The sequence below is a fragment of the Lonchura striata genome, chromosome 6 (assembly GCF_050655825.1).
Source record: "Lonchura striata isolate lonStrDom1 chromosome 6, ASM5065582v1, whole genome shotgun sequence".
NCBI lineage: Eukaryota > Metazoa > Chordata > Aves > Passeriformes > Estrildidae > Lonchura > Lonchura striata.
Genome location: NC_140708.1, coordinates 35607665 through 35630712, shown reverse-complemented (window position 1 = coordinate 35630712; position 23048 = coordinate 35607665). Strand labels below are relative to the sequence as shown.

The following is a 23048-nucleotide window of genomic DNA, read 5'->3' as shown; positions in this document are numbered from 1 at the left end:
TTTCAGAGGGGGTCAGTGGCAGAGAAAATATCGAGCCCAATCCCAATACCCAGCGCAGGATCACTTGCTATTTGAGTGAAGCAAATCATCAGTGCCTGTCAGCTGTGGGGTTTATTTTGCTGCTGCAAGCTGATCTGGAGTCATGACAAATCTGTTTTCCCTCATATGCTACTAAACTATCAAAACATGTGTTGACACACAGAAAAATACAATGACTGGAGAGAGCAGAGCCCTCAGCAAGCAGCTGAGCATGTTCCAGCCTGGAGGGGCTGCACTGCACAAAGGGCCACGCTACCTCCTCAGTTCTCCTGGTAGATCTGGAGCAGCTTCAGGCTCCCTCACCTGCCCTGGACTTCTCAGGTTACCTCTGGTGCCTCAGCAAACTCAGCAGCAGAAAAAGGAGAAGTTTCCTCCCTGAGCTCCCAGCATCCTTCCCCTTTGGAGCTGGGATACAAGCTGTAGTCTAGAACCATGCCCTTCCTTGGGAGAACAGCAGCCTCTGAGGTTTCCCTTCTGACAAGTGCATGGGAAGTATATGAATTATTTTTTGGCTCTCCTGTTAGTCAGCAACAGGGTCTGCTATCTGGCTATACCCTGTTTTTCCTCTTCTCAGCAGACATTTTTGTAGCTGCTCCTTTCTAGAAGCCACACTTCTGCTCCATTTGCAACTGCCATGCAAATGGTGTGAGTCAACATGTTCCCCCATACAGCTTTTCTGTCCAAAGCGTGGTTTCCTTGGAATGTTGACTTATTTGATTCAGAGAAATATGGGGGCATAACCACAACAGGAGTTTCGGAGCAACAAAGGAAAAGACTGCCTAGGCTCAAGAAGGAGAAAATTCTTCCTGGCTCCTATTGGTGACCAGAGCTTAAACACCCAAATCACCATAGAAAGTAATTTTGAAATAACAAATTGTCCCTTGAGACAAAATTTAGTTGCTTCATCATCTCCTTTTGTAAGTCCAGTGAATCAGCTGCAGACTTTTTACGCTTCAATTAAACAGAAACACTCACCACAGTCCCAACCAGCTATGGGGGTTTTGGTACAGCTTATTTTAAGAATCTAAACTGGTCAGCACAGAAGATATGTTTTTGACTTCAATTAGTGAGAAATGTGGCCTCACAAGAAGTGCTTGGCAGGATTTTTTTCTGGATCTTCAAACCCTAGTCCTTCCCTCCCCATACTTTTAAAATTATTCTTTAGAAACATGCTCATAGAGGTTTCTTCACCAAAGAAACACATTTTTCCTCCTTTCTGTAGACAATAGATTTATTGGTCGAGGGGTGCTCATAAACCAGCCAGCTGAGATAGTTTAAAATAAATTTGCTTTTAAAGCAGGAGAAGGGAAAGTTTTGTTTTGTTTGTTGTTGCCCTTTTTCTGCTTTAAAAGCGTTCCCCCAGATTAAAGGATGAAAATAGATGAAATAACCTGTCAGCAGGATGAGGAGGGCAGCTTAATGAACTGAGAAGAGAAGGTTTGTGTCAAGCAGGATTTTCTGTCCATCCCACAGTGAGGCTGCTCACAATCCTTTGGAGTGTCACAGAACCAGTTTTGTTAGCAACAAAGCCATGGCTACAAGCAGACAGGTATTTGATAAAGCTTTTTAGGAGAACAATGTATTCCCACTATTACTAACAGCAAACATGACAGGACAATTCTGAAAGCTTCTCTTCTCAGGAATTTTTTTTCTCTTGTCACATGTGCTTAATAGGTTTGGATAATATCCAGTGTCCAGCCTCTTATCAGGACCTTCCTACCTTTTAACATCCTCCTGCACTGATGGATGGCCTAAACATTAACAAGCAACCTGATGTTGCAATAGCCATAGCCTGGCTTCCTCTGCTAAGCCAAATGTCATTTGTTCCATTTAAGAAAAAAAAACAAAAAAAAAAAAACACAAAAAAAAAAACAAAAAAAAAAAAACAAAACAAAACAAAACAAAAAACAACAACCCCTAAACAGATAAACACTCACAACCTCAACATTACTGAATGGCTTTCTTGCAGGAAAACAAACAGATCCCTGCTTGAATTCACTCCTGAGACACAAGGCTGTAAACAGGAGTAACCCTTCCCTTGCAGGCTGGAGCCTGATCCACACTCAGCTCCACTCAAGGGCTGTTTTGCCATCACGTGCAGGGGGGACTCTATTGAATTTGCCTTCATCTTTTTCCAGGTCAAAATCGGAGGAAACATTTGAATAAAAAAATGAAAAACCAAAAGAGAGTCTGGGAAGGTCTCGAAAAGAATTAGGAAACAAATCAGGCAGGAACCAGTGACCCACTCACAGAAAGACTGGAAAAAACACACAGGAAGGCAAACAAAATCCCTGCTGGAAATGGGGAATTCCCACATCACCTGGATCACACAACCCATTAGCAATTAAATGGTAACAGCCATCTGCAAGGAACTGGGAGGGAAGACATTTATTGTAGGGAATGACACACTGTTTGCTGTAGCATATTCCACTCTTCCTCACTTTTGCTTGTTGGACAAACAACATCAGTGCAAAGATAATAAACTTGCTATATGCTTGATTTTTGACTCAGGTCAAAACTTGGTTAAAAAAAATAGCATACAAGCTAAAGCTTGGCAAGCAGGTTAAATTACTTTACAGTGTTGTTGGACTACTGGGAAAAAAATTAAACATTAATAGCTTGAAGAGTCATATATCCGCAATTTAAATATGCTGGTTATTTCTAAATCAATTTGTAAAAAAAATATATATTTTTAAAATCTCCCTTTTTACACTTATCAAGCAATATTTTAAGGAATTTTTTTTTTTTTTGTGACTTTTAAAACCCTGTGATTCCTGGTTCCAAGTTAAAATAGCACAGTCTACCAAATTACTGATTCTTCTAGTTGCATCATCCCAGCCAAAGGTGTCAGCCTCAGGCACCTCACTGGAATTTGCCTGACCTGTTCTTGTGAGGCTGCTCAGATACTGAAGTCTCCAGATGTTTTTCCAGAATCCTAATTTCCTATTACAAGGGAATCAGGTGAGAAATAAGGTATGATTAACTTCCATTCTCACCATGTGCCTCTTCATTCTCTTCATTCAAATAGAGCCTTCTTCTTTGTTGGGGTTTCCTGTTACTATTTCTGAGTTTAGCACAAGGAATCCTGAGCTTGGAGAGACATTAGCTGATCCATTATACTTTTAGTTTCAGAAATCTGAAACTGAACCAACCAGCAAAGTTGCAGCAAGTGGGGGAATGGATGGGCTGTGGAGGTCAGCTCTTCAAAGGACTCCTGAACTATTGAGAAATTGTGCACAGAAACCTGTGTGGATACGCCATGCAAGGTAATTTAATGTATTCTGCATGAGACCTAGGATGGAATTCACTCATCACACTTTGATCATCTAAAGCTGAGACACTCAGAGTCTCCCCAGGCTCCCTGCAGCCAGTGGGCAGAGAGAGTCATCTCATCTCTCCAATCCAGATGCCTCCAAGGCTGAGTGCTGGGAATGCAAGGGGCTGGACTCACCAGAGGTCTATTTTAATGTCATTCTGTGCAAACACACAAAAGCCATCTCCTGCAGATTTCTGGATGTTTTGCAAGTCAGTGTTCCAGACAGCTGGAAAAGGCTGATTCCTTTTTTCCCATGTGAGCAAAATTTTCAGGCAGAAGAGGCTGTTTCTGGGAAAGCTGAATGGACTTGAAAGTCTTTCAGAATTAACTGCCTTTGCCACTGGCTAATCCATACAAACCAAATATAAGTCATGAGGGGCATACAGAGGGGATAGGGAACAGATGACCCCAGAAACAGGGAGGAGGAAACTATAATTAGCATATTCATTAGCCAAGAGCAGGCAAATAGAGCCTTCCTATTGCCAGAAAATCCTGAGCAGATCTGCTCTTTGTTTGCAGAGTCCTTTTGGATGTCCTGGCTGCTCTCTGAGAGGAGCTGGAGCAGGCTGGGGGCCTGCCCTGCCTCTCAGGCAGATGTAAGCCAGGTTTGCATCCATTAGTGGAATCGAGTTTCCATTTTCCAAAGGGTCAAGTCAGAGTAATTCCAGCAAACACAGGGAAGCCAGAAAGCTTCTTCTCAATGACCAAGGCATCCCAATGCTTTTCCTGACCAAAAATGACAGACAGGAGGCATGTGCACTGGAGAGTGTAACCTCTCCAGAAGCACAGGGAAAGAGAAGCAGAGCTTCAACAGCTCTGATGAGCACAAAACCAGAGGAGTTAATGACACCAGCCCAGACCTGCTACCAGCCTAAGCAAAGGCATTGCAAATGCAGCCCTCCCTGAGTCTAAAGGACAGGACACAGGACCACCCAAGGACCTATTCTGGGGCAGCATCATCAGGACAGGGCAGGCTCCAAGTTGTTTCCACAGGCTCTCCTGCAAATTTGGCACCACTGCAGGAGACAGAAGCCCTCAGTAAGTGTTTAGTTAACTAACATTTGTATTATAAACAGTGGGTAAAGGCTGAGGAAATAGGACTCCAGCAAACCGTGAGAAAAAAGCCTTTTTGCCTTATACCACAGCAAAGGGACTCCTAATCAAGGCAACAATGTGATTTTTCAGATTCCCTACCACACTACATTAAAGTCTGGCCTCAGTAACAGACAAATGTTTATTAAAATAAATTCTGACTAGAAAGCATTAATTTGAGTATCTAATTTGAGAAACACGGTTGCCATTCTGCCACCCAGATATTTTCCCAGAACTGAACTTTGGAAAGATGAGCTTTTTCAGAGAGCCCACTGAGAAGGTACTTTCCTGGACTCAGACACAGTGATCAGCAGAGATATTGATCGTGCTGTCTCTGCAACAACAACAGGAATTATACATTGATTTCTCTGGAGACTGGATTATGTATTGATTATGCAAGCTGCAAAGTAGAGGCCTAAGTAATGCTATCATGTCTGGCTAAAATGGTGCTCGTAGAGTAGTGAAGTCAATAGAAAGGGGAGATGAGAAATCCATTGAGACAAAGGGCAAAGTCCCAGGGTAATTAATTAAATGGCAAAATTCTCCTGGCTCAAGCGATGCCAGGATTTCTACTTAAGCATTTTGCATCCTGAAAAGTCCCCTAATAGGAGCCCAAAGGATGCAGTGAATAACGCTTTGAGCAAGTAAATAATTCTAGCCCATCCCGAGTCCGTGCTGCACGCTGTGGACAGACAGGCACCTCATTCATTGCTTACTGCAATTGGGTCATTAATGAAATGCATAGGGTTTAGAAAAATTTGAAAACTAGCTGTGGAGATAACTCTTGGATCAAGCCTGAAGGGGCCATCCACTGCAGCCAGTGAAAAGAGATACTGTGCTGGCCTTTTATCAGCAAGATAATAAGCTTACAGGGGAACAGAGATGACTTGCTGGATATAAGTGACATAAGCTGAATTTGTTGGAGAAAGATAACAATGTAGAAAACAGCCCCTGAAGGCTCACCTTTCCAAACACAGAGCCTCTGTCTAGCATTAAACTCTCCAGATTGCTTTACAGAAGTTTAATGTTTCCATCTTCCACTGCTTCCCTTAGTGTGGCAGTCAGCTTTTGTTCTGGCTATCCCAAAAACTTAATTATAACTTGTTCCCTAGGAGGCATTTAGTAAAACTAAACAGGTAGAGGAAGAGGTCTCAGGACTTGAATCCAATTCTAGGTATGGTGTGACCTGCAGGGTTCAGCTAGAATCATTAAGAAGTGATAGATGAAACTTCACTGATCAGCAAAGATGACTCACCCAGAAGCACAAGTGCTGAAGTTTGCATTTATTTTGGGGGTGGAAATAGAAAGGAGGGGAAGAAATCTCAAGGAGAGAGGCAAAGGTCCTTGTCAAGATCAAAGCAATGGCCAAAAGGAAATTATTCTGATGGTGCACAGAGATGGGAGAGGTGTCTGTGAGCAGGAGCCCGGCTCAGCCACATGGCTTGGCCCAGCAGAAAGACTAGTGTAATTTAAATTTCATCTCACTCATCTTATGGACATGTTTTCTTCTCCATAAACAACTGATTTGAAAGAAGGACACGTTTTAGCCAGTAGACAAGTGGAAGGCCAGGCACTGCTGGTCAGCCAGAGTCCCTTTCAAGGGACTTTTCCCTCCCTTCCTTATCCTATAATTGTTCATAAAAACAAAGACATTGTTTTGTTTACCAAAATCCCCACTGACAGCCTTAGAATGGTGTAAGGAGGTTATTGCTGTGCCCAGCTAACCCCTTGCAGCAAAGAAAGTGCAAACATAGCCTTTATTCTGTGCATTTCCTGGAGGAAAGGGTACTGGACAGGAATTCAGATAAGAAAATTCATGTTGTTGCCGTTCTTCATATTCTGTGAAGTATTTTAATGGGGATAACAATACACATTAGACATCCTGTTCAGTAACATTTTTAGTACCCAGCTGAGTCCAAATATAAACTATAATGGCATATGGAGACTGTCTTAAGAGCCATTTCAAATCAATTTAGTTTTATATAGCGTCTCTTCAAGTCTCTCAAGGTGATTTACAGTGAAAAAGCAAATAGTGGGATAGTGATTTAGTAGAGTAAGGCATGGCAGCTTTCAGGGAGGAAGGCAAAAATGCTGCATGGAGACGTAAAACTCTAATTTAAAACCAGTACAAAGGTAAATATATCTCTTTGCTCTTCCAGTACAAGAAGCAGTCAAGTAATGAAGCCAGGTTGGGTTCAGTTTAATTCAACAGTTCAATGGAGCCATTTACAGATGGAACTGGACCTAAAACTGAACCTTTTCCACTCAGCTGCTGAGATTAGGAAAAAAACAGGGAAGAAATATTTGTGACCAATTCATTTTACCATCATATTTCACAACCTCAGAAATTTCAGACTTCCTGTGGCTTGGACTTCTGCCCTAGGGGCTTATGAAGTCATGAAGGCAGCTTTAAGTGCCTTTTTCATGAAAATTGTTAAAGCCTTTTTTAAAGAAGCAACATTTTAGTCAAGAAACCTTGACCTGGCTGGTGTGACAACCATTGTGCTGCTCCTGTGCAGGGAGAAGGAATAATTCTTCAGAGAATGTTTCCCTCAGCTACAGGCCACCCTTCCTGTGGGTTTTTGCCCTCCTGCTCACCCCTCAGGTGAAGCTGCTACAGGAGCCATGAAAACACTCATATTTTGGTGTTCCTAGTGTGAGGATCACATGTGCTCCTTACATTTCCCTCCCACCAGCTCAGAATAGGATGTGGCTGTTTCAGCGAAATTTAGGCAAGAGAGAGGGAAATGCTACTGTCTTCCTAGGACCTGAGTACACAGAATCCTGGGACAGCTCAGCGTGGAAGGGACCTTTGAAGATCTTCTGATCCACCATTTCATGGGAAAGGGAGCCTAGAATGAGATGATCCAGTGCCCAACAGCATCTTGAAAACCTCCAGTGATGAGGACTCCACCACATCCTTAGGAAGGTTGTTCCGAAGTTTCTCTTCTTTGAGAGGTCTAAACCATCCACGTTTCCTTCCACCTACACCACCCACGTTTCCTTCCACCTACACCACCCATGCTTCTCCTTCCACCTAAACCACCCACGTTTCCTACCACCTAAAACTACCCACTTTTCCCTCCAGGTGCCAGGATTTGTCAGGATTTGTCACTGCTGTTGCCTGTAGGTCAGGGGCATGGTGGAAGCCTGACCTGCTTGCCCACCAGGACTAACATTTTGATTTTTCAACAAGCAGGGGAAGGCTGTTCAGGATGCCAAAGCTGTGGAGAGCCTGAATTGTGATCACTTGAAAAAGCACCTCCTTACTACTATCCTGGCAAGTGCAGGGTTTGTTTGGTGGCCCCAGGGCAGACGTCTCACAGGCAGTGACTTTGTGAGTCACACAAGGCTGGGAGTCCTGCTGGGAGGTCTGTTCATCTGGGAAAGTGCCTTCTCTTCCTTTCTGCTGTGCAAGAAGTGTATGTTTTATTAAATAAAGTGATGTTCCCTATGCAAATGAACGCCCTTTGGAATGGTGATATGCTGACACGTTTTAGGTTAAATATGTATGCCCTTTAAAAACTGAAGCAAGAACTAAAAATCATTTATAAATATTAAAGAGCAAGAAGTCTACTTTTTGTTTTCACTATGTTTCTGATCCTGCACTCTGCGAAAAACACTCCTCACATTATAAAGATTGAATTATCTGTCCAAGAACTAAACCTGTAATTTTATTCTATCAGTCAAGCTGTAATGTCACGCTATTTTTGTGTCAAGACAATCAGGTTCTTTGAAGCACAGACACACACCTACTTAAAAGAAGCTTTCAGCTGAAAGCAGAAGACTCCAGAAACAGCAGCAATTTGTACCTTTCAAGAGAATGATAATTAAACAGAGAAATGTTGATTCCAATGAAAAGAAGGTTTCTTTGCTGGCCAGGATGATGTTCCATTAGGACATTTGGGTCCAGATTCATCTGTTTGGACTGCAGGCATCAGTCCTTTGAATCATTGGCTTCTAATGGCTTCAGATGTGTCCTTTGGAGATACTTATTTCTCTTTCTGGACAAGAAAGGACAGTAGGCCATCTGCACTCCTAACCTGACTACCTTAGTTAGGTATCTAAGATGAAATTAAATCAATCCAGGCCTTGCTCTAGTTTTTTAAGTATTTGTTGCAAGGGACACCTATTAGAAAGTTTAGTATTCAACCCATTGTTACAGCACAGTCAACCTTGCCTCCAGGAAGCATTTCCTGCTGTGCACGGTTTCCACAGCCCTCTGGAAGAAGCAGAAATTTCTCATTAAGGAAAAAAAGTGCAGCAAGAGCAATGCAGACATTGAAGGATCACCACCAGGGAGGCACTTTTAGATTACAAGTGAGGGAGAGTATTCTGGTGTTTCACAGGATCACAAAATGGGTGATGTTGGAAGGGACCACTGGAGGTCATCCAGTTTCCTTCTGCTCAGAGTTGTTAAGGTAACTTGCAAATGCCAGAAGAGTCTCAGGACAGACTGTAAATATGCTGTGCCAGTTTTACATACTGAGAAACCAAGTCCACAGGTCAAATAAGAAGTCCAGGGCATGGCAGAGAATGAAAACTGCAGCTCTGGAGTCCCAGTATTTTTCCCTCCTGTAACACCACTGTTCTTTGTTGGTGAAGAAGCAGCAGTTTTCAGCTTGGTCTTTATTGCACACTCACTAAATTATTCCATGTGCTTCTGGCTGCACCATGGATGGCAGAAGAGCCAATGGACAGCACTGAAGGGCTTTTGGAAACCTGCAGCAAGACTGGCTGAAGTGAAGCAATGCTATCCTCCCCTCACTTTACTAGCTCTGCTACCAGCAAAATGCCTTTCTCCCTTTCCAGACAGGAGCTGGATCAGTGGGAAATATTTTCCCTCAGAGTTTGTCACTCTGTTGACAGGAATTTTAAGACAAAAGGTCATTTTGGTGGATTTAAAAAGCAGTGGAACCTCATACCCCTAATGAATGGGCAGCAGGAACTCATACTGGCAGTGCTCAATGGCTGCACATGAAACTAGCCAGGCTCAGTAAATGAAACCAGATCCCAAAATACAGCCTGAGATAACTGAAAGTATGCATCAAAGTTTATTGTAGGAAAATGACTGAGTGGAAAAAGAGTGGTCTGCTCTGCCCCTGCACCTCCAAAACATATTGTACCATTTAAACCCTCTAGAAAGACATCTGCCAAAAATGTGATTAATTCTCCTGAAGGTCAAATGTATGACTTTTGTAGAATAGTTGAAGCAGCAGTTGTACGTCTTTGATTACTCTTACAAAAGCAACTTAGGAAAAATCCTAGGATTGCTCTTGTGTTTGAAGCTGCTCTTGTGTTTGGAGCTGGATGTTTGCTGCTTCTTGGCAGTGACTTGTGTAGCAAAGGTGAGATGTGGTCAGGAGATGATTGCAATCCCCCCAAAAGGATGAGTCCCAGAGCAGCCTGTCCCAAATTCCAGCAGCACATCCTGTGCCTCTGTTTGGAGTGCCACCCTGTGGACACGGCTGAGCTCCTCCCATGAGCTCCTCTCCTTCCCACAGCCAACACCCAGGACACGCCTGGGACACAAGGATGGGTGACAGCACCTCTGAGCTCCCAACCCCACTGTCCCCTGTCAGTCCTGCATGTCCCTGCCCATCCTGGGGAAAATGGTGCTGGGCGAAGAATGGGAATTTCTGTACCAAAACAGAGTGTTTGTTATGAAAGACCATTTTTGCCTGTGCTTTCTACACAACAGAATATGAAATGCCACCACCACTTCTGAGCTGGATAGGAAATAACTGGGGCATTGCTGGTAACAGCTGAGGTTTCTTGCATTACACCTCCAATGCAGAGCTTTGTACACTGAGACCAGAGAAGCTCTCTGCTCATCCACGGATGAATTAAGCCCCTGGTAAGTCAAGTTCATCCTTAGAAGTCCATTTCTGGATTGCATTATAATTTATTTTTTTCTCTGACTGTTGGTATAAGACTTGCAGGTTTATTCACTGGAGATTGCCACCATAAATTTTAGGAGTCTGGCTTACAAAGCCTGTAACAACCTTGTTTAGCAAAGGTGTGCCTTGCAGCATTCCTTCAGTAATGCCACTTTGGCTGCCCCTTACCTCTGGGGTGAGGTATTTCATCATGATTTCCTTTCCTTTCTCTCCCAGCTTTTCATCTGGAGCAATTTCATATTCTGCCTGGAACAGACATATAAAAAAATAAAAGTCAATATTTGCACTCATATTTCACCATTATAACTTCATTTTGGATGTGGACTTAACAGAACACTCTGTATGAAAAATCTGAAGGACAAATATCATTTTCTGGTGGAAATAAAACCTGTACACACAATCTTATTGAAAACCTTCCACTAGATTTTGACCAGACCCTAGCAGTGCTTCTTCTGGGGCTTTGTCTCTTAATTAACACCAATACAATTGAATTAATTTATATTTTATAACCTTGCAAAGCCAGCTTTCAGAAAGCATTCAGTGACAAGAGACATCAGCTTCATTTGGTTTTGCTCAAAAGAAAGTTGGACACAGGAGGTAAAATTATTTCTCTGAGCAGTAGAGAAAGTGAATGTTTGTTAAGACTTGCCACAGTGCTGTTTCAAGTTCTAGGTGTGTATATATATATATATATATATATATATATATATATATATATATATATATATTCTTTTTTGTTTAATGTGTATTTTCTATGTATTTATGCCTTAACCTTGGTCTGACAATACCTGTGCAAAGCAGAGAGACCTGCCCATCACTGTTAGTGACCCTTGGCTCAGTCCCTCCTGATTTCTTAGAACCAAGAGGAGACAAGAGAGAGCACTTAGAGGAATAGACACCATAAGCAAAATTCTCTTTGGCTTCCCTAGTGCATTAAAAAAGGGAGCATCCCATCCTCATGCACAAAGTCTACCTACACTTTAAAATTCTGACTGCTCTAGGTATTGAACTACTACTGACTTTTGATGAGCTTTGTTTATATTAGAAACAAAAGAAGCACAATGTGTGTACCATGAAGATATTAAATCACTTCAGCTAAAGTTTTGGATCCATGGCAGGCATTCAAAGGAAACATGTGCTTCAGTGCCTAAATGCCTAATTTTCTTAGGGACCTTCCTGATTGGCGCTGCTTGGGATATGAAGCTTTAGCCTTCAGGTAATTTTTTTTTTTCCAGAATTAAATTAAGGGAAAAAAAAAAAAAAAAAAAAAAAAAAAAAAGGAAGACGACAGCCTAACAGCTTTCATGACTGTATTAAAAAAAGGATCCCAGAAAATCCTGCCAAACCAATTAAATAACCTGGTCCAATACAAGCTGTCTGTGATGATAAATGAGGAGGAAGCTTAAAAAAAAAAAAAAAAAGGTAAATCAGACTGAACTGGCAAAAACTTGGAAGAACAAATTTCAGAACTATTGCCCACTGGAAGATGTATGTACTGCTCCAGGCTGGATGCAATAAATCTGCTGGCTGGCTGTAATGGATACCCCAGCTAAGCAAACCTAGGAATGACATGGAAACCACAATGTAGTAATAATGCTATTCCCCTTCTATCTGGCCAGTGCTCATAGAGCTATTGCAGCTCAAGTCTGGAGCTGCATATTTAAACACAGGCATAGCAGGTTGCTTGAACAATCTGGAATTATGATTTGGTTTGGGAAATTATAATGGCCACAAATAAAAATGATGAAAAGACAACCAAAAACTAAAATCCACAAGTACAGAACTTCTTTTTAAGTGACAGTTTTGGGGATGAAACTGATTAGGTTCTCATAAAACTTAATACAAGGGTTTAAAAATATATTTTATCTAATCTCCTGTCCTTTTAGATGGTATCTGAGTATGGGTCATTGAAGTACAGAAACTCTGAAATGCTTCAAGCATCTTAGCAGCATTTTTCTCCATGATTTCTCTCTCCTTCATTTGCTTTCAAACGCTGATAATATATTGTCTCCCTAGCAAATAAAACCTGATTATAAGTCATCATCTCCTATTTGAAGTGCACCAGGAGAGCTGTTGAAAAATTTTTTGTCCTTTTTGCCACACAAAACCTATACCAATTTCATCCCATCTGAACTGTACAACAGGAAACAAATCAGGACAAACCAGAAGACAGAAACTCAGCAAGAACTCGATGTCTTGAAATGCAATTCCTGATGGGATCCAACATACGCAGAGCTAAATGCACACCTATACATATACAGAGTCTCTCATTCTGCCTCAAGAGAGATAGCAAGAATAAAAGGAAAGTTTAATGACACTTGCATTTGACATTCCCAGGAAATGTGACACGGTGGTGGTGAAGGTGGGAAGTGACAGACAAGTGAGAATGTGAGAAGGAACCATAAGCTCCAACTGTGCACGGTGTTGATTCCACTGTAGGTCTGCACTAGAAGCCTGTTCCATTTTGTTCCTCAGCTCATTATTATTTCTCCCTTCAGTGCCGTTTTTGAGCTATTCAGCAACAGACCCTGGTACATTCCCAGCCATGACCTGTTATTACAAGACACAGACATGAATGTCCCCATGCTCTCTCTGACACCTGCCTGGGAAGCCACCAAGGTCCTCAACTCCTGGTCTTGTGCTTAAATCACAAGATACTTCCCTTTCTTTCCCAGTACTCAAAAGCTACAGTTTGCAAATCCCTAATTGCTAGAAATAACATCATTTCTTACAATCCGCGTGGAACAAAATATTTTCCATTATTCCTTTGATGAATCCAGGCATGTGTTTCAAGGCTCCTGCTCTGAAGTCTAATAGCTTCTCCATGCCCTAGTTAGGTCAGACAGGGCCCTATTCATAGCCCATAAATGAGGGGAGGATTTACGATCACCCTGACTCCATGGGACAATCTGCAGGGAAGGCTCTGTCTGTGGGCAGGCACGGATCCTTCAGCCCAAATGGTGAGAGGATGTGGGCTGGCCACTGTCTGCTGCTAACTTTTCTTCTGGCTGCTCTTTTGGAGGTAGTTGTTATGTTGGTGGCTCCTTCTTCCATAGAAGCAGCCCTGGCTGGATGGAGGAACGGGAGTGCAAAGTGTTCTTCCCTTTGGAGCAGCTACCCACAGGATGGGATGAGAGAGATCAGATGGAAAAATGCTCTTCAGCTGGGAAAAGGAGCAATATCTAGCCTATGGCTGGCTGTGGGATGAAGCCATGGGCTCAGGGACAGCTCAGCTTTAGGGGCTGGAGGCTGCCTGTGATGGGTGGAGAGCCACCAGGGCAATGACACAGGGACCTCACAGGGGCTCACATTGATTCTGACACATCAATTTATGTAGTATCTGATTCTCACCTTAATATTTGAGCTCCTGAAACTGCATGGCTAAAAATGTGTGAAAATGGAAAAACATATCCAAAGAGATCTCTCTGCAGATCTGGGAGGATGCTCTCCCACAGCAGGTAGCTGATGGCTGCCTGTGGCAGCATGGCATGGCCAAGGGAATCATCACCCCTTGTAGCACCCACCAGGAGATGGAGATGGGAACAGACACTCCCACCAGAGCAGTTTTGGCTTATTGGAAAAAGTTAAGAACAGTGGAATCATCTTTTGAGCATCTGCAGGAGGTTACCGGTATTTCAGTCCCAATTTTTCACCTCCACTTTCTTAGCTCCCTCCTCTGTTATCTGAGAATATCTCTCTGCTCAGTCCTTTCTCAGACTCCAGGCTCTGCCCTGTTATTTCTCTGTCCTCTGTGCCTGTCCTTGCACTTGCCTCTGCTGGAGATTTAAAATCTGTGACTGAAAATTGGAAGGCAAACCCCAAACAGCTGGTATTCATAATAACTCACATTTCTAAATGAAAAGTGAACTTGAAACCATATTTTTCATATTTAAAGGCAGGGCAAAAAGAGCCCTTTCAGCTGTTTGAAAACACGTTTTGAGTTAATGAGTTTGTTGTTACAACAAACTGGCATTTCTGATGGGAGAAGCCTTGAACAGCTTTAAGACACACATACACAGATGGTTTATATACCACAAAAGGGACTTAACCAAATGAAATCTCCCTAACAGCAAGACTGGGTTTTTACAAATGGCACTAAATGGATGCTCACTCATCCTTTCACCCCACATAAGTGCCATGCCTAGCGAAGCATTCAGCTGAAAAGTCCACCCGACCCCAGATATCACAAGCAGAAACAACCTGGAGAGGCAGCAGGGCTATTTTCTTCCAGAGGATGAATTTTTGTGTGACTTCAGTGCAAAAAAAAAGTAACCTTGTTCACATTAGAGAGAAAATAATGACCAAAATTGTCCACGTTCTCCTCCTGTCAACCTAAACCTGGTCCACATTAAATTGTTAAAAGCCCTCCCTTGGAAATAAAACATTAAGAATGTGAGTAGATGAAGCAGGAAAGGGAGTCCAGAATCTAAATCCTTCATTTTAATGACACATAAGAATCACAGGAAAGGAGAAAGAAATGTCAGGTGCTGTGACCCTGGGAATGTACTGAAGAGAAGGGGACAGGAGCAAGAGGTCCCTGCTGAGCTGAACTGACCTGCCACCTTCTTGTGCTGGAGGCACTGGCTGTGGAGAAGCAAACACAACTTGCTAGCCCCTTGCCTGCTCACTGATCAGCCTTTTAGCACAGGAAACATTTCCCCTCACACTTTATTTTAATGGCTGTCTTTCAACAGCTCCAAAGTTGAATGATGCTGCTAAAATATTTGTAAGCAGAGCAAAGTGTGCTTCAGGGCTGTGTGTGATTCCTTGGGTAAGGGCTTCTAGGGGAGCCCATTTAATCACAAACCATCTCCATCTAATGATAACAGTTTGTGTTCCCATAGTTCCACCATCTGAACAGCTCCATCAGGGTTTCCTGAGCCATTCAGGGGAGATCTCTGTGGTTCCAAGCACCCAGACAAGCACATGATGCCTCCAGAGCCTCAACGGAGCTCAGTGAATATTTTATCCCAGCAATCAGGACCTCTGTCATGGGTTTGTTTGCACAATAACCACAGCAAGAGATGGCTGGCTGTCCTTACAGCCCTTGTGCCAGCTGGGAGAAGGGGTGGCTGTTCCCCCATTTCCCAGACAGACAGACAGACAGACCCCCTGACAGGCACTCACTGCTCCCACAGCAGCAGTGGGGACCAAACACCCACAGCTGCACCAGTGCTGGGCTGCAGAGCTCTGCATCTCTTTGTTCTTATCATTGTTATCATCTAATCTTGGGGCTTGCTGCTTACAAACCACACGTCCTGTTAGTCTGGGCTACAATCGATTGTGACTAATTACCCAAACACTGCTCTCAGAAAACATGGAGAGGCTTTATGCCTCTGAGCACTTTCGTCTCAATTCCTGGTTGAAATTGGCCAAGGTATTCACAGGTCTCAGAGGGAGCTGACAGCTACACACCTACATGTGTGCAGAATTTAGTGATACAAATCCTTTTTCTTCAGAAGGCAGCTTATCAACTGCTTAACAGGCAAAAATCCCCAAATGCTGCCATAATTACATTTGCAGGAGACTACATCAGACCAGGTTGGTTATTTCACACAGCAGCTGACATAAATGTCCAGTCAATAGAGGATTTTTTTTTCTCTTCTTACATATTCTGGTCTGCAAGGTCTGGATGATTATACCAGCCTTTAGAAGCAAAGGTGTGAGAGAGCTTAGTCTCTCACAAGGATAGGTTGTTAAATGTCTGACTCAGTTTCTGGTTTTCTCCCAGAAGCTTCAGTCACTTCTTTCCTTGCAGACAGTTGGGTGCATGAGTTGAAAAACTGTATAAAACATTGGGAAGCATCAAGTACTGACTTCTGCCAGTGACTTACTGTGTCACCTGGTAAAGTCACTTAGATGGGCACTGAAAAAGAAAGGTGGTCCTCCTTTTCAATGTGCAAAAAGCTCTGTGAGTCCCTCATGAACAACTAAATATTATCCCCTTTTATCCTTTCCCTTTATTTGACATTACACAAAAAGTAATTTTTGCATCTTGTGTTAGAAAAATAACCAAAACAAAAGAAAATTAAATATCTTGGCTTTTCCTGCTTGTTACAGCAGGTGGTCTAGAAAACCTTGCCTATTCCTGGTGGTCTCAGATTAGGGCTATAAAGTCAGACTCCTGGTCTCATTATAGGGCTTATTTTGCTACCATAGGGCTTGGCTTGAATCCTACTACTCACTAAACATAGTGTGACCTCGCTGGGTAAATTTCAGTAGCAATCATCCAATTTAATGGCAAATGGCTGTGTTGCTTGACCTTAATATTGCCTAATGCAGGGATTTTCATGGGCTGGGAGCAAGCTTACACAGAATTTGAAATCAATAAAAAAAGAAGACTGCTGTTAATTAGTGTTAAAAAGAAGAGAGAAAGATAAGGATTCAGACCTCCACCCAGACTGGCATTTTGCTTATCAAATCCTCATGATGCCAGTCTGAGCCTAACTGGGAACAGACCACTGGTCCAGTAAAGATACACAGGGCACCTCCAGCCTGCAAGAGCAACTTGGGCTGGGTGCAAAGCACACCTTTGCAGAAGGATTTGGGAATATGGCTCGGGATTGCTGGGAGACAGATCTTTCACACAAAGACAGTGCCAGCAGGAGCTTTTGCAGGAGCAGTGAGTGCCACAGTGCCCTCAGTGCCCAGAGCCAGGCAGCTGGCACATCTGCCCTGGGGACAGATGTTTCCCCGTGCCCAGATGTTGTTCCTGCTGTCAGTGGCATGTCCTGAGTGCATGCAAGGCTCTCACAATGGGGGATTCTCCCCCACAGCCCCTGGAACCAAAATGTGCCTCCTGCAGCTGCGGGGAGGCGAGAGAAGCGAGCAGAACGCCCGAACCGAGCCCGGCTCCGCCGCTTCTGCCTGAGATTAAACCACTTACAGCCCATTTTCTTCCTAGGGATTTCTGCAGAAATTGCCATCTCCTCGGGGCTGCAGGTGGCACAGCTGGTGTGGCATGCCTGCAGAAATGCTAGAGGGTGTGTGGTGTTTCATCAGTGGCAGGCACCTCACTGGACAATGCTGGTCCAGCGCAAGGCAAACGCATTCGGGGTACCCAAAGTGTCCAGCTGCCTGCTGGCCTTGAGCACAGCTGCACAGAGTGTTGGTCAGATGTCCCATGTACCTTGGTGGCTACACCTTTCACCAGAGAAAATTGTGCTAGGAATAACAGGTGGAGGTCACGACCAGCTAAAACTGATTCAGATATGACTTTGTCCAACACTTTTTGTGATGCTGTAGATTTGCTTTTGTTACTGCAGGAGTAACATAAACCTTAAGTCCTCTCCAGGCTGTTACTTTTACAGCCTCAGTGCAATCCTCACATTTCCCTGTACTTCAGAGTAGCTTCACCACGGTGCAAACAAAACTATTTTATTCCTCTTGGTATGCATTGTTTTGCTTCTGTCAGCATTAGCCAGGGAGTGAGACCCTGCGGGCACTCACAAGTGACAAGTTCATCTTGCTCTTTGGTACCATTTCACCTTCTGGCTGATCAACAACCCTCCCCTTCCACAGGTCCCCAGCAAAAGAACTCACTGAGAGACTTTTCCACTGTGAACAGCTGGCAGGACACATGGCCAAGTGCTGCCAGACTGGGAAAGAGCGTCAGGTCCCCCAGGGCTTGGGGGTGATGCTCAGTGGCTGGGTTAACTGATGGCTCACTGGGGTGGAAAATGGAGCAGATTTGTTTCTCAGTGACCTCAATCAAGTTATTTCTGTACCTTGTGCCTCTCGTTCTCCTATTTGAAAAAACAAGGTGATTACCAGGATGCCCTTTGTAAACCACCCTGAATTCTATGTATGAAAAGGCTTGTCAAGGGATATTAGGATTATTACATTTCCCATCCTCTCCTGTCAGTCCATTCTCAGCTTCCCTTTGTGCCTCCCAGCACAGCAGGCTTCACCCCATCAGCAGACATTGCTCACAGCAGCTCAGCTGCTCGGGTCTTGACATGAAGGGAGGCCAGAGCTGGGGATGACTGTCCTTGCCCCTCTCTGGTGGCTCGTGTCCCCCAAGGCTGGCACCAGCACTTCAGACACAAAATCCCACAAAACAGTGATTTATTGGCATCAGAAGAATCCCCTCTGCCAGGGGAACATTACAAAGCACCCCAAGATACCACAAGAATTGACTTACCACCGAGTCAAGGAACCGAATGCAGCACTCGAGCTCGGGCCGAGTTTCACAGAACTGCCGAAAGAGAAGCCTTCCAATGGGCTGCTTTTCACATATGCTGCAGTAATCTCTCTCTAGGGACAATAAAGAGAAGAACAGAAGCATGAAAATGAGAATAGTTCTGCCTTTTGGGTTGCTCAAGAGTTTAAAGCACAGTGCAGAACTACAACCTCAAATCACAACCGCCTTCTCCCTGCCACCACGTTTCAGGCATCCAAATACAAATATAATTAATGGCTTTAAGACTCAGTTAAGAGAGGCTGAATTTTGTAGGGCTGATGTTGGTAAAGGTCAAGCAAAAGCCATTCATCTATTACGAAAATATAATTTCATATTTTTCTGTGGTGGAAATGTATGCAAAGGTACAGCTCAAACTGGTGGTATTGGTGGGAATGTGGGCAGCAAATTACAAGTACTTGAAATATAAGACATACATTAAAGGTCAGAAAAAGCTGGAATTTGTGGAGTCCTTCCTAGATATGCACTAAAGTGCCCCGTATCTCTGGAAATGCTTGGCCTACTTTCTATTAAACAATTACAGTAAACTATGCATTTTCAAAGGTTTCAAAATTTCTGCTATTTAATTGCTGAGCATTAAGGAACAGATAGAGCATATGGCATCTGGCTCATTTCAGTTTAACACAGTACTCCTTACAGAACTGTATTTCCCCTTAAAATACATGTTTAAATGCCATTCCCCTGTGCTAGTGCATCCACAACCATCACTCACAGTAAAGCAAAAGGTCCTTTCCCCATCACAAGGACTATCAGCAGGAGAATATGGATGAAGGGCTGGCATCATTAACTGGCACAAATGCCAAGGGCTTTGGATATTTTTCTGATGAAAGCAGAAAATCCCCCAGCCTGCTTGGAGCAGCAATACTTGCTTGAGACACGTTATTCCTCTACAAGAACACACATGTCAAACAACATACTGTGTTTCCTTAGGCATTCTTCTCACCACCCTCCTCGCTGCCATATGGCACTTGCTGTTATTATGGAAACAACCAGCTTCTAAACACATAACACAGCACTGCAAACAGACATAGCAAACCCACACACGTTGTCAGTGCCTCGGTTACTTCTCTCTTTGGCCTTCAAAGTCTTTGATTCCCCCTCTGCTTTGGCTCCCCACATCCTTCAGCTCCTCCCTCTCCATGGATGCAGGCACATGTCTGTGATGGAGCTCCCCTTTGCCATTTGAGGCAGCCAGCTGAAGGACCTGCTCATCTCAGCTTGTGCCCTGGGGACCATGTTCTGCAAAACCAGGACTACACAGAATCATCACAGAATCACAGATGGCTTGGGTTGGAAGGGATCTTAAATATCCCCTTACATATCCCCTGCCATGGGCAGAGACACCTTCCACTATCACAGGTTGCTCCAAGCCTCATCCAACCCGGCCTTGAACACTTCTAGGGATGAGGCATCCACATCTCGTCTGGGCAGCCCATGCCAGGGCCTCCCCTCCCTCTGGGTACATTTGTCCTGAGCAGAAAATGCTGTATGAGGTGTTGGACTTCTGCCCTGAAGCTGGGTGAAGTGGGCAGGAGTAGCCAAGGCTGCCTCTCGTGAGAGGAAGGAGGGAACCTGCCCAGTGCTGCACCTGGCTGTACTTCAGGAACTGATTCCTGAAGCACCTCCAGGGTGGTCACTGGAAACATGGGTCAGGGATAGCTGAAATGTACTTTTAATTCAGTGTGGTCCTGCTCTGGTCTCATCTTCTGAAGCAGTTGGGAACAACACACCAGCAGCATTTCTTCGCTGGCGCTGCCATTCCATTTTGGATCAGGATATCACTCAATCTATTGGGAAAACTGCAGTGTTTTGATGCTTTCTTGCAAGCAAAACTGGATCAAAATCATCCTGCAAATCCTAACCTGGCCCCCAGTCAATCTAATTATCAGCATTCACCCCCTGGTGCTGGTTTGTTTGCCTGAGCTGGAGCCTTCAGCATGGAACATCATGGCACTGATAGGTGTGGTGGGAAAACCAGCGGGATCACTGGGACATGGAGCAGCCTTGGGGTGTCCTTGTGGGTGCTAGCAGCTTGTGCTGCTTGACCAAGTGGCATTTTTATGAGTAACTGCTGAAGGGATGTGCAGACACGTACAGCACAAGAGAGAGTGGATCAGAACAGCCCTCACAACATCCCAGAGGCTGGCACAAAGCCAGAGGCTCAGCAGCCCAGGTGAGCTCTCCTGGGAGGTGAGAAGGTTTAACTACATCTGCCTGGTGCTGGTTTCTGCTGCCTTGGCTAACTAACTCTTGGAAGGGTATGAATAAAACACACACCCCAAATACCAGTAGCACACGGCCTGCCTGGTAGCAGAACTCAATCCCTCCAGAAGCCCAGACCCACAGCAAGCTTCCACATGCCAAAAAAAAAAGAATGAGACTGTCTGTATTCATAACAGAGTAAACCAGAAGGGGACAAACACAATAATCAGCCGGTTTGCCCCATAGTTTTTCTTGTACAATGTCATTTGATGGACAGTGATAACTGCTGTACAAAATGTGGTTAGTTTATCAAAGTTGTTATGACATGGTGACACCCAATGCAGCAGAGGATGATCTTCTACCAAAAGGGCCAGTGAGACCAGGTAAATTAATGTGCAAATTGCACATCCATAACGTCCATAACTGTGTTCTTCCTAGCACAGCAGGGAAAGAAAACAAGCAGCTAAACACTATGACATATGTGGATAAACACAAGATAAATAAGACATGAGCGCGGACTTCCTCCTGCTCTACAGAGCTTGGCCAACATGTGAGAAGGGTGACCCATTTGAAACAAGGAAAAAGGAAATACCAGAAATAACCTCTGAAAATGCAACAGCCAGAGCAGTTCCCTGGAGCCATCCACGCCTCCGTCATGTGCATTTAACTGCTGGATATACCAACACAGACAATAAATACATGACAAAAATGCTTTCATTCCTTGTAGGTGACACAAACTATTTTCTTAGGCCCTGATCTTGCCGTTGGCCTCACTAAGTCAGCTAAAGGAATCTGCACTCAACTAATTCTTGGGATGCATGGGCCCGGCGCGGGCTAAGAAAGAAAAACACGTCTCAGCTAAAGCTGGAAAAGGAGTGGATGGTTTTATTATAGCAAGAAGTGTTTTAGCAGAGTGTTGCACCCCAGAGATGGGGCTGGAGCACCCCGAGCCGTGCTCAGGAGCTGCTGCAGGATGGGGAGGGATGGGGAGGCAGGCGAGCACCGCAGCCAGGGGCTCTCCTGGGCAGGGGCTGAGCCTTGTGCCGCTCTCGTTCCGCCTGCCAGTAAAAACATCCATGGAGTTTCAAAGTTTAAAAAATAGAAGGAATGATTTCCTGAGGAAATGGAAATGTTAAACACTTGGAAGTGAAACCATATGCTTATGATGATGAAGTGTAACTAAAACAGCTCTGAGAGTGATATCTTTGGTAGTCAGACCCTCCTGCCTCAGTGCCATCCTGTTTAACACCTGCAAAGTCACCCAAAACGGGGGTGAAAAGCTGGGTGGGTCAAAGTTTTGGGAAAGCAGACACTTCTCACTGACGCCAAACTCTTTATTTAGAAACTATCACCGACAAACAACGCACACATGCAAGTGAATTCTCCATCTTCCTAACAGAGCAGCAACAGAGATTAATATAGAAAAGGTATTATATAAAATGCCATAATTAACATTCATAAGATAAATAAAGATAAATAATGTTTATTCATATTTCTACTGACTCATTTTCCCCTTTACTTCATAGCTTATGTATTGAAATACTAATTTCAGGAGCACCCAGCACAAAGAACACGCTGAAATAGTTGCATCTGCACACGTCATGCTGTCACCATTCAAAGCCTATGGCCAAATCTGTTCCCAAACAGATATTCTGGCAAGGTTCTGAAAAATATCTGAGCCTATGCCTAAGAAAAATAGTCCTATTAACAAAATTTCATACCAGTCAAAACATACCATTGATGAAGTGGAAAGCTAAACAAAAGGTAACAGAGTTGCCGATGTCAAAAATCTCAAATTTTCAATTAAAAGCGGGGGGGAAATCTAATATTTTAACTAGATAAAAAACCTTCCTGTGCATTGTGAAGATTTTTTGTCCTAATTTCTCATTTGAATACCTTTCATTTTTTTGGCTGACTCAAAATATCACGTTTTGGAGAGAAACAGTGGTCTGCAGAGAGACCAGGTTCTCCCTTCTCTTTCACATTTGCAATATACCTGTGGGTTTTGATGGGTTAGTGATGAACTAAAATACTGTGTGATAACTCTTGGCTGAAAATCAGTCTTTTATGATATTCAGTGTAAACTGCAGGTGTCTAAGTAAGACTGCTGTAAAAGCTGCACTTCTGCAAGTTGTTCTGAAGAGCTGCAAATCCAAGCCCTGCAATCAGCTGGTGATGCTTCCTCCTGTAGATGTCTGTGGGCAGGGATGAGCTCAGTTTAAACCTCACTTTTAAAGTCTACAAAAGCCAGGAACATCTTTTCAGCTTTTTGGTCATTTATTGGTGTGGCTAAGGATTG

The 23048-nt window shown here is 43.7% G+C and overlaps 1 protein-coding gene across 3 annotated transcripts in view; it reads right to left on the bottom strand.

Moving 5' to 3' along the window:
- GRK5 (G protein-coupled receptor kinase 5) overlaps nucleotides 1-23048 on the bottom strand; it is a 147389-nt gene that overhangs the window by 33818 nt on the left and 90523 nt on the right. For 2 of the 3 annotated variants that reach the window (XM_021529270.4, XM_085582910.1), the window contains exons 3-4: nucleotides 18491-18603; nucleotides 10516-10593 (exon numbers count right to left, since the gene is read on the bottom strand). In XM_021529270.4, coding sequence (XP_021384945.1) covers nucleotides 10516-10593; nucleotides 18491-18603 — 191 coding nt within the window. Of the gene's footprint in view, nucleotides 1-10515; nucleotides 10594-18490; nucleotides 18604-23048 lie in introns of those variants that run through there. The other variant, XM_031505298.3, reaches the window with a different exon arrangement.